At 35.9% G+C, this 10,602-nt stretch overlaps 1 protein-coding gene and 1 non-coding gene across 2 annotated transcripts; both read left to right on the top strand.

Annotated features, from left to right (window-relative positions):
* Positions 1-915: 915 nt before the first annotated feature.
* LOC105788728 (laccase-4) lies at positions 916-4,037 on the top strand. Its single transcript, XM_012615756.2, has 5 exons — positions 916-1,101; positions 1,494-1,645; positions 1,738-2,111; positions 2,558-3,475; positions 3,605-4,037. The coding sequence occupies exons 1-5, from the start codon at positions 1,006-1,008 to the stop codon at positions 3,733-3,735; spliced, it is 1,671 nt and encodes a 556-aa protein (XP_012471210.1). The 5' UTR covers positions 916-1,005; the 3' UTR covers positions 3,736-4,037.
* A 4,945-nt stretch (positions 4,038-8,982) lies between these two features.
* LOC128039320 (small nucleolar RNA R71) lies at positions 8,983-9,089 on the top strand. The gene has a single exon (XR_008193824.1). It is a non-coding gene; the product is annotated as a small nucleolar RNA R71 (small nucleolar RNA).
* The last annotated feature ends 1,513 nt before the right edge of the window (positions 9,090-10,602 follow it).

Below are 10,602 nucleotides of genomic sequence, written 5' to 3'. Positions count from 1 at the left end.
GATAACTAACCCATCTACTTTCTAGGGAGATTTTAGTTGTACTAATCTGCCAATAAAATGCTTTGATCATAACCCTAATTAATTGTCAATTAGATTAACGACTAATGCCCAAAAAAGGGTAAAAAACAAAGTGAAAAGAACTGGCAGTTTCTCTTTCTTTCTTTGATTTCGTCTGTTGTTGCTCTTGTCACCAGCTTGACTTGATTGAGGGGTTTGTAAATCTATCAACATTGTGGTTGAGGTCGGGTGTACTTTACCCCAATACGGTTGGACCAACCCAATGGCTGACCACTTTGTCAATTGAAAAATGGCATCACCATATCAACTAGCTTAGCTTCCAAATGTGTTTTAGTTTGATAGATAACTACTTTGTGTGATACACAAGAAATCTCTCTTTACCTTTTTCTCCCTCTATTTCTCCAATTTCCAATTTCAAGTATTCTTACATGGTCAAATTCTGGTTTTGGTCCTTATACTATTGTAAAACTTTAGAGCTAGTCCATATGCACTTTAGTTTGACATAATTGGGTCTATTTACTTTAATAATACAATTAGTTAATCCAAATAATTTACACCTTTAATTATTTGAGGTAAAATGTTGTCAATTCTTTCTGAAAACCACCCATTGACATGAGTCTTTTTTGTTGTTATTTCTGTTGTTGTTGGAAGAAGTCTTTAATTTTAGCTTGCACTATTAATATTTGGACTACCTAACAATGTTATAAAAGTAGAGGACTAAATTATGCCAAATTAAAATATAAAGACTAGTTTTCAAATTTAAGCATAGTAGAGGGACTAAAAATAGAATTTAACCTTCTTACATTCCACCTAACTAAGCAAAAACGACTTGGCAGCGGAGGCCAAACATAAGCTTTTGCTTCTTATAAGTTTGGGTTGGTCTTTTAACACCCTCATCAGTACACCAAGAAAGAGCCAAATTTCTAGAGTAGAACATATTAATTTGGATTTGGCTTTGAGTGAGAGATCAGCTATAGAGACAAATTCATGGAGATGGCACCATGGATTCGAGTCCTAATGCTTTTAGCTTGCTTATGGTTTCCAGCTTCGGTGGAGTGCATGGTTCGCCACTACAAGTTCAATGTAAGTTATACTTTGCTCAAAATGGGTGCTATAAAGCTCACTTTCCTCCATCAATGTCCATAGTCGAGTTCCTTCTGGTTCATTGACATGGTGTTGGCTAGCTGGTCGAGTTCCTTAATTTGTTTAATTAGCAACTAAATTGGTATATCTTTCACATTCGAAAGTCTTGTCAACTTCACTCATTTTCGTATGTTTTGTAATCCTATATACATTGCATGTTCATGCACGTATTGTTCTTCAATGATCAATTTTGATCCTTTTTAATGTATTTTTAACTGGATAAAAATTATCCATTTATAATTCAAAAATTAAAATACAAAAAAATTATTAATAACTTAAAAAAAAAACAAAATTATAAACTATTGTAAAAAGGTTTTCTAAAATAATTGCAGGTGGTGTTGAAAAATACAACAAGATTATGCTCAACCAAGCCTATTGTCACTGTGAATGGACGTTATCCTGGACCCACTTTAGTTGCTAGAGAAGATGATACCATTCTTGTCAAAGTGGTCAACCATGTCAAATACAATCTCTCCATCCACTGGTGAGACTCCAAGCTGCCCACCATTGATATCAATTCTTGAAGATTAATAGTACTTATATAACTTTGTTTTTTTCTTTTGGGGTGTGGTGAAGGCATGGGATTAGGCAAATACGTACGGGTTGGGCAGATGGACCGGCATATATAACCCAATGCCCGATTCAACCTGGGCAGAACTATGTGTACAACTTCACCCTCACTGGCCAAAGGGGCACCCTTTGGTATCATGCACATATCCTATGGCTAAGAGCCACCGTGCACGGTGCAATTGTTATCTTGCCCAAGCGTGATGTTCCTTATCCTTTCCCCAAACCCCACAAGGAAGAGATTGTTGTGTTAGGTGAATGGTGGAAATCGGATGTTGAAGCCGTCATTAATGAGGCTTTGAAATCTGGTTTGGCTCCTAATGTCTCTGATGCTCACACCATCAATGGTCACCCTGGACCTGTCCCTGGCTGCCCTTCAAAGGGTAAATAGACAAAACCTCTGCCATTAAAAAGATAATTCCCGGACAAATTATAGTTTTGGTCCTTCTAATATATTTCAGATTTAATTCCTATAATTTAATGTCATAGTTTAATCATCTATTTTTATAATATTATCAATTAAAATACGAATGTAGCTTTTTTTTTTTTCTTAAAGACACTCATTTTAACTCATGATTTTGACATGAAATTTTTTGTGTTGGAGGATGTTTTTCTAAAAACTTCGCTTCATTATTTTAAGTTGAATAGTTAAACCTTTTATCTATTTTGGACTAACTAATAAAAAGACTAAGTTATGTCAAATTAAATTACATACTAAATCTCAAACATGAATATAGTAGAAGGATCAAAATAACAATTTCACCAAGTCAACAACATGAATAATCTCTCGTTTTTGTTTTGTGTTGTGTTTTTTTTTTTTTTTTTGCAGGGTATACGTTGCCAGTTAAACCAGGGAAGACGTACATGCTTCGAATCATCAACGCTGCACTGAATGAAGAACTCTTTTTCAAAATCGCCGGCCATCAACTCACCGTAGTCGAAGTTGATGCCACGTACGTGAAACCTTTCAAAACAGACACCATCGTTATAGCCCCAGGGCAGACCACAAACGTCCTCGTTACCACCCACCGCGGCGGAGGAAAGTACATGGTGGCAGCCTCACCTTTCATGGACGCACCGATCGCCGTCGACAACGTGACCGCCACCGCCACCTTACATTACTCCGGCTCTCTCACCAGTGCCGCCACCACCCTCACGTCAACCCCACCGAAAAACGCTACCTCAGTGGCAACAAATTTCATCAGTTCATTACGAAGCTTGAATTCCAAACAATATCCAGCTAATGTCCCTTTGAAGATCGATCATTCCCTGCTTTTCACCGTTGGACTTGGCATTAACCCTTGTCCTACCTGCGTTAACGGAAGCCGTGTTGTGGCTTCCATCAACAATGTTACCTTCGTTATGCCGAAGATTTCATTGCTTCAAGCCCATTTCTTCAACATAAGTGGCGTTTTCACCAGTGATTTTCCCGGGAATCCGCCTGCTCCATTCAACTACACAAGCACACAAGTAACGAACTTTGCTACCAAACAAGGGACAAGACTGTATAGGCTTGCGTATAACGACACCGTCCAGCTGGTCTTGCAAGATACTGGGATGATTACCCCAGAGAATCACCCTCTTCATTTGCATGGATTCAACTTCTTTGAGGTTGGGAGGGGATTGGGGAATTTCAACCCCAAAGAGGATCCTAAAAAGTTCAATCTTGTTGACCCTGTTGAGAGGAACACCATTGGGGTTCCATCTGGTGGATGGACTGCCATAAGGTTCAGGGCAGATAATCCAGGTAAGGTCATGAAGACATTTAATAGTACTATCAGTTTGGACTATTAAATCTTAGACTTTAAATTAGACCGATAACTTTCTCTTATTTATATTTAAATATATGTATAATTGATTACTCCTTGGTTTGCAGGGGTTTGGTTCATGCATTGCCATTTGGAAGTGCATACAACATGGGGGCTTAAGATGGCGTTTGTTGTGGACAATGGAGAAGGCCCAAATGAGTCTCTTCTACCACCTCCAAGTGATTTCCCCAAGTGCTGAATTAACCAAACCAAAATGCTGAGGAATGGAGAAGTAGCTAAAAGGAAACAAAAGGAAATGGAATTTTTATACAACGGCTTAAAGCTATAATAACTAATAAGAAGAGTTTATTTTGAGCAAGCCAAGGAAAGTTTGCTCCATATGGAATAAAAGAGAGCTGGATTTGTTTTTTCTTTTTCTTTTTATTACTTTTTCTCTTAAATTTGGTTTCCTTATAATATGGTCTACAAATCTAATTTGAAGGTTCCAAATCATCGTTGTATTGACAATGACAATTTGAAGTGAAGATTAAGTATTGTTCATTTTTCATTGCTAAAACTATTAGCTATATTGAACTACATGCTATAATTCATGGTTGAAAAACTGATGGAAAATCGAACTGGTTCGACCTTTAGTTTCAAGTTCAGTTGAACTCAACTTTTTAATTATCTAATTTAAAAAATACATATAAATGAATAATTATTAAGTAAAAGTCATAATATATTAAAAATAAGAAAAATAATCTATACAAAAATCATGATTAAACTGTACAATAGTTTATTCTTTGTTTGTGCCAAGGTGTGCCTACTTCACTTACCACACTTCACTACTAGACTCTGGATTTTTCAATTGTTATCATAACCTACCGCATAACATACTTGGTGTGATCCAAATGTTTGGTTGATAGCTATGGACTTCGTGAAAAACAGAAGCTTAACAATATGACCACCACTGCTCCACTAATCAAACTATGCTTGTTGGAAACCTCATATGAAAGCATTCATCAAGGTAATGGATGAGAGGACATATAAGGTTGTTTTGATTGGTTTGAAGCCGCCCAACACTAGAAAATGTGGTGAAAGTTGAGAAGTAAAACTAGAAACAACTTGGACTACCAAGGAAGAAAAGGTTATTAATTGCAATTCCAGAGCCCTTAATGTTATATTTATAATAGTGTAGATAGTAAAGAATTTAGGCGAATTTTTAAATGTGTTTTTGCAAAAGAAGTATGAGGCATTCTTGAAACAACTCATAAAGGTACTCTTAGGGTGAAATTGTCAAAACTACAAATGCTCACAAGCAAGTTTCAAAACCTTAGAATTCCAAATGATGAAACCTTATTTGATTTTTATGTTAAATTTTGTGAAATCATTAATGAAGCTTTTGCTTTTCGTAAACAATATTCTAAGATGAATTTGATATGAAGGTGCTAAGATCCTTGCCGAAAATATTTGCTATCAAGGTTACTTTTAGAAGAAGCAAAATAGATCAACAATATGAAAATAAATTAGTTGAATGTCTCATTACAGATGTTTAAGATAAACCTTGAAGAAGACCAAGAGATAGAGTTAAGAAAGAGAACTTGCACATCTTGCCAAAAGTTTTAGCAAAGCTTTCAAGAAGTTCTCTAAGAATGGTAAGAATTTAGATACTAGTCAATTTTATGGTAGGAGAAAAGGAAAGGTTGATGAAGAGCTTAAGGAGAAAAAAATCATGTGCTAATACACATTGCCACAAGTTGAAATCAATTGCATCGACAAATATGGAATTCACCCATTGATCGATGTGTCATTATTGTGGTGTTGCAAGTCACATTAGATCTTTAGAAGGAAGAAAAATAAGATGTTGCATGCATAATTTTAGTAAGACAAGCAACACATAGACTTTATAAGAAAGTGCAGGTGAGAAAAGTTTAACCTCGTGTCAATTATGAAGATCAACGGGAGATTGGCGCTCGAATTAAACATGAAGTTGCTTTTATAGATCATATTGAAGATATAAGGATTGGAATGAATACTCCATCAAAGTCTTGTAAGAATAAAATAGTGCAGATTAGCTAATATCACAAAGGTGGAAAGGATCTCGGTTGTTCCATTAACTACGACTTTTGTTAATGACATAGCACCTTATCACATCCTTTAATGAACTTGATAATTGAGTAAGGGAGAGTGCATTATTATTGCTACAATAGGGATAAAGCTAATAAGTTTTATGTTTGTTATGTCACTTATTTGATTGCAGATTGAGACTTTAACATGATAGTGTTTGGAACTAACATGATGGTGTTTACAGCTCTTGTTGATGAATTGATAATTTGTTTAAAGCACTGTGATAGGAGTATTTATGTGTCTCTTCTCCCTTTGGAGTTTTGTCAATAGAGGGAGAAAGAGTATTCATTTAAGGGGAGGTAGACTTCTTGGTACGATGCTTGGTATGGTGCTTGTTAGGGGGAGTCTTGTTATAATTATTTCTATTTTAAATTGTGTAATGTTATATTTGCTTGTTTAGATATTTTTTTCTCGGTTGATTCACTTATTGTGTTGTTATGAAATTATTTTGCTACTGCAGTGATTTTGTAAAAATGCCAAAGGGGAGCTTGTTGATGCATAGTGTCATGGACTAATTTTTCTTTGACCCAAAATGACACCATGACTAATTGTAAACATGGTTAGCCTTTTGCTTATCCTTTTGCCGATGGACTATCTTATTTCCCTTTAACGCCTCATAACAAAGGCCTTTTAATTAGTATGGCCTCACTAGGCTATTCACATCCAATTGGAATACTCAAGGGAGGACACCCACTCTCGTCATACATTTATCACTCATGCCCACAAGAGGTCTCAAGCATCGATCTAGGTTGAAGATCTTAAGCACCGACCATCATGATCCAAGTTACAAGGTCTATTTGATTAGGGCTTAGAGGAACCTAACACTCTATGCATGTTTGTCGTGTTGGAAAAATTCGATTTAGAAAAATAAGTTTGTTGCACTATGGAAATTTAAAAATTTTCTAAAACCGAGCCTTTGTGTTTTTTATAGCCATAAACCTTACCAAATTAGTACATGCGTTTTCAAATAAGTGATTTGGTTATTTCTCAACTTTCAACCAATACGATCTTCTTCGCTATTCTCTAACCCTCGGTGTGCTTAGAGAGTGAGTTATGATCACATGAACCAGTCACACAATGAAAACTATTAATTTTTCGATAGGGAAAATTAGTTCTCTCAATGTGCTAGAAACCTAACTTGAGTACTCATGAAAAATAGAATTTACTTAGGAAATAAAATTCACTATAATTCAACAGAGTAACTATGCTTAGGATGGTATATTTTGGTTTAGCCCAAAGCCCCTATTTATAGGAAAAATCACAAGAGTTCTACTTGAATAAGAAGAGATAAAATAATATTTTAATAGAAAACACATATCCCTACTAGGACTATATAGGGTGGTGGTGGCATCCTTTCTCTAGGAACCAAATTGATATGTCGTGGCACACCCTATAGTTGGGAGGTTTAAAGGAAACTGTCTGCTACGTCGTGACTCCCTAGGGCGATATCACAAAATTGACTCTGTTTCAACAAAAAACTTCTAACTTTAAGGATGTTTCAGTTTAGAGATGAACCTACATCAAATAAAAGTCAAAATCTAAACTAGGTGATTAGTTATATATACAATAATTTATAAAAGATAAGCAGCATTTCAACTAATTTTTAAGTTTTATTGTCGGATTCATCCGACAGTGTCACCAATTCACCGATGAAGGATTTTACTGTTCTATCAGTATTGGTCCATCTTCCTTCATGCCATTCCACCTGTGCCCGTTTGTCTCTTTCCTTAAACTTGTTTATTTTTTATGCATGCATAAAAGGAAGTGTGGTTATTGACTCGGGGACGTTAGAAATAAATAACTTTTTACATTGCTCCCCTAACTTCCTCCTATCTTTCTCGCTCGATTGATGACCACATTTAAACGTTTCTGTCTCACCATTGATTTTCAAACTTAATTCATTTTTCTCTAAATCAATGGTAGACCTAGAAATAGCCAGGAAGGGTAATCCTAATAAGATCAGTATCTCACGATCTTCTTCAAAATCAAATAGCACAAATTCTATGGGGATAATAAAACTTCGTACTTTGGCTAAAACGTCTTCCAATACCCCTTTTAGATGTACCAAAGACTTGTCAGCCAACTATAATGTTATTTGAGTAGTTTTCAAATCCCCTAACCCGAGTTTTTCAAAAATTGACAGATGAATTATATTATTACCATCTCCTAGATCGCATAGAGCTCTATTAAAATGAACACTCCCTATCTCTATGAGAATAGTAAAACCTTCTGGGTCTTTCAATTTTTGAGGTACATGTCTTGAAATAATCACGCTACAAGAAGCATTTAAAGTAACTTATTCTTCTACCTTAATTTTGTTACGCCTAGCCATCATTTCCTTTCAAAACTTAGTGTATTCCTGAACATTTTCAATTAAATTAATTAAAGGTAGGTTAAAATTTAATGTTTTTAATAGGTTTAGAAAACTTACAAATTCGTCCTCATTCTGCTCTTATTTTTCTTCTACTTTTGAAAGGAATGAGATTTTTGTACTAACAGAATCTTTAGTTATTTCATTCCCTGTCTCTCTTGTTGGTTTGATTACCTCCTCTGATTCTGGCTCATCTTCCACTTCTAGGGGTACTTCTTGAAGTTCATCATTCTTCTCCGCAATTGTCTCTAGAGTAGTGGTTTTTGGGCTACTCAGTACCTTGCCCGATCGGAGTTCAATTGCTTTCACAAGCTTCTTACCTTCTCTCCGTGGATTATCTTCTGTGTCGCTGGGAATACCTGTGCCAATTTTTCTTTTGATGTCACCCATCATACTCATCAATTGGCTCATTTGATCCTCAAATTTAGTCAATGTTCTTGTGAATTGATGCATTCAAACTGCACCTGTTTGACATCGGTTCTCATTGACTGCATTTCTCCTGTAATTCTGTCCAGCCGTTGCCCACATGCAGTATGGTCACTAGGGTTAGCCCTAACTTGAGGTTTGTACAAATAAGAAATTTGATAATTAGTGTTTTTAACTTAATTTAAATTATTACCTGCTCCTTGGTTTCCCCCATAATCTCCAGCCGAGATTATATGTATTCGAATAAGGTTTTCAACCCCTATTCTCGATATAATTTACATCCTCAGCTAGGTTGTTGATATTGTAGAAAATATTTTTATCTCCTTCATGCATAGACTGTGTAGAAGCCGATTCGATATGGTTGAGTCTATCCACTAACTGTTGATACTTATCATCCTCTTGGATAGCTTTTACCGTAACGGATTTTTGACCATGTGTGAATTGTTCAATTGGCCACTGGATAATCTCGTACGCATCCTCGTATGTTTTGTTCATAAGGGTCCTCCTGTTACTCCGTGTAATCCAGATCGTGCATTTGCATCCAACCCATTATAAAATACCTACAGTGGCATCCACTTAGGAAATCCATGGTGCGGGCATTTTTGAATTAACATTTTAAACCATTCTCATGCCTCATAGAAAATTTCTCCCTCCATCTGTCTAAAAACAACAAGCTCTCTTCTTAGTTGCAGTGCTTTGTTGATTGGTAAAAAGTTCTGTAAGAACTTTCCAACGAGTTCATCCTATGTTGTGATAGACCTAGGTACCTACAAGTCTAACCAAGAAAAAATATTATCAATCAAGGAGAAAGGGAACAACTGAAGATGAATAGCATCATCAGTGACCCCATTATACTTAAAAGTATAACAGAGTTCATTAGGGTCTTCTGTCGTAGTGCCCCTAAACTACAGATTGCTCTGGATCATTTGAATCATAGCCGATTTTATCTTGAAATTATTAGTTGTAATTGTCGACCTTGCTATACTTCTTGAACCATGTCTAGACTTGGTAAGCCATAATCCCTTAAAGTCCTTTCGCTCCGAGCCATATGAATGTTTGTAGGAAGTTGTGGTGCTAGTGGGTTTCCTAGGGTGTTATTGTCAGCATCGCAAAACAGTGGATTTTCACGGGGTACGTTACCTATAGCTAGTGGTGGTGGATCTTACATCTGCTGCTACTGTTGCTGACGGCGATTTCTTCGGATCTCTCGAGACCTATGGCTGCTACAATAGGTGTGCCCCTACTACGTGTCATATACTAAATCCAGAAAAAGGAGATTAGTAACAATAAATGGAATAAAATCATATCTATAACCTAAAATTTCTTAATTATCTCTTTAAAGTGCAAAAAATTAAAATTAACCTACTGGCGTTGCCTCCCTGGCAACGACACCAACAACTTGACTGCCTCTGAATGTGCTAACATCCAGAGTGTGAATACTACACAAAAATATAGAATTACGATGTAGTATCTGCAAGTAGACTGGTCTAGCTGTAATATAGTTTTACAACAGAGTGTGTGAGTACTCAAAGGATCGTGCCCAATGGAGGCAGTTACTAGATCGATTCTAACCTAAGCACTAAAAGATCTAATTAATACTTTAAGTTCAGTTATAGTACGAAGGATATAAGGAAAATATTTTTGGGGATTTTATAATAACAAAATTAAATCAAAATAAAATGATAAAATTCAAGAGATTAAAAAGGAAGAATAAATCAAATCTGATTATGGGTGATTAGTTCGCTTCGGTATTCTCCATCAATTATTCGTTTTGGGTTTTTCGTCAATCAACTAGTCGTTACCCTAGCAAGATCTTCCGATCTTCCACTAACATAATGAGTTAGCAAGAACTATTTATTTTTCACATCCCAGTCTAGACTGGTTTGGGGTTAAGGTGTTCACGGATGGGCAATACCAATTTTGGGTTAATTCCCACCTCACAGCCCGGAGTTGTCAAGCCTAAGGTTTGTTTCATGTTTTCCCTTTCCCAACAACTGATCTACTGAGTAACCCTACAAAATAGTTAACAAATCATACCTCCACTCGCTAACCCCTCATAGAAGGATTAGTTCCTCATGGTGTTCATAAACAATATATAATCAATGTAAAGAGAACATATGCTAATTAAATTGACAAGATATAGTAAATGAAATAGCGTAATTGTATTGATATTAAATCTAAATTCATAGAGTTGAATGATTC

The sequence above is a fragment of the Gossypium raimondii genome, chromosome 2 (assembly GCF_025698545.1).
Source record: "Gossypium raimondii isolate GPD5lz chromosome 2, ASM2569854v1, whole genome shotgun sequence".
Classification (NCBI taxonomy): domain Eukaryota; kingdom Viridiplantae; phylum Streptophyta; class Magnoliopsida; order Malvales; family Malvaceae; genus Gossypium; species Gossypium raimondii.
This window is presented reverse-complemented; position numbering and strand designations above follow the sequence as displayed.

What these genes read in the sequence shown, in the direction of transcription:
- LOC105788728 (XM_012615756.2), top strand. Translation starts at nt 1,006, where the DNA reads ATGGAGATGGCACCATGGATTCGAGTCCTAATGCTTTTAGCTTGCTTA. An exon ending in CCCTGGCTGCCCTTCAAAGG is followed by an intron (nt 2,112 to 2,557) that starts GTAAATAGACAA and finishes TTTTTTTTGCAG; the next exon opens with GGTATACGTTGCCAGTTAAA. An exon ending in GTTCAGGGCAGATAATCCAG is followed by an intron (nt 3,476 to 3,604) that starts GTAAGGTCATGA and finishes CTTGGTTTGCAG; the next exon opens with GGGTTTGGTTCATGCATTGC.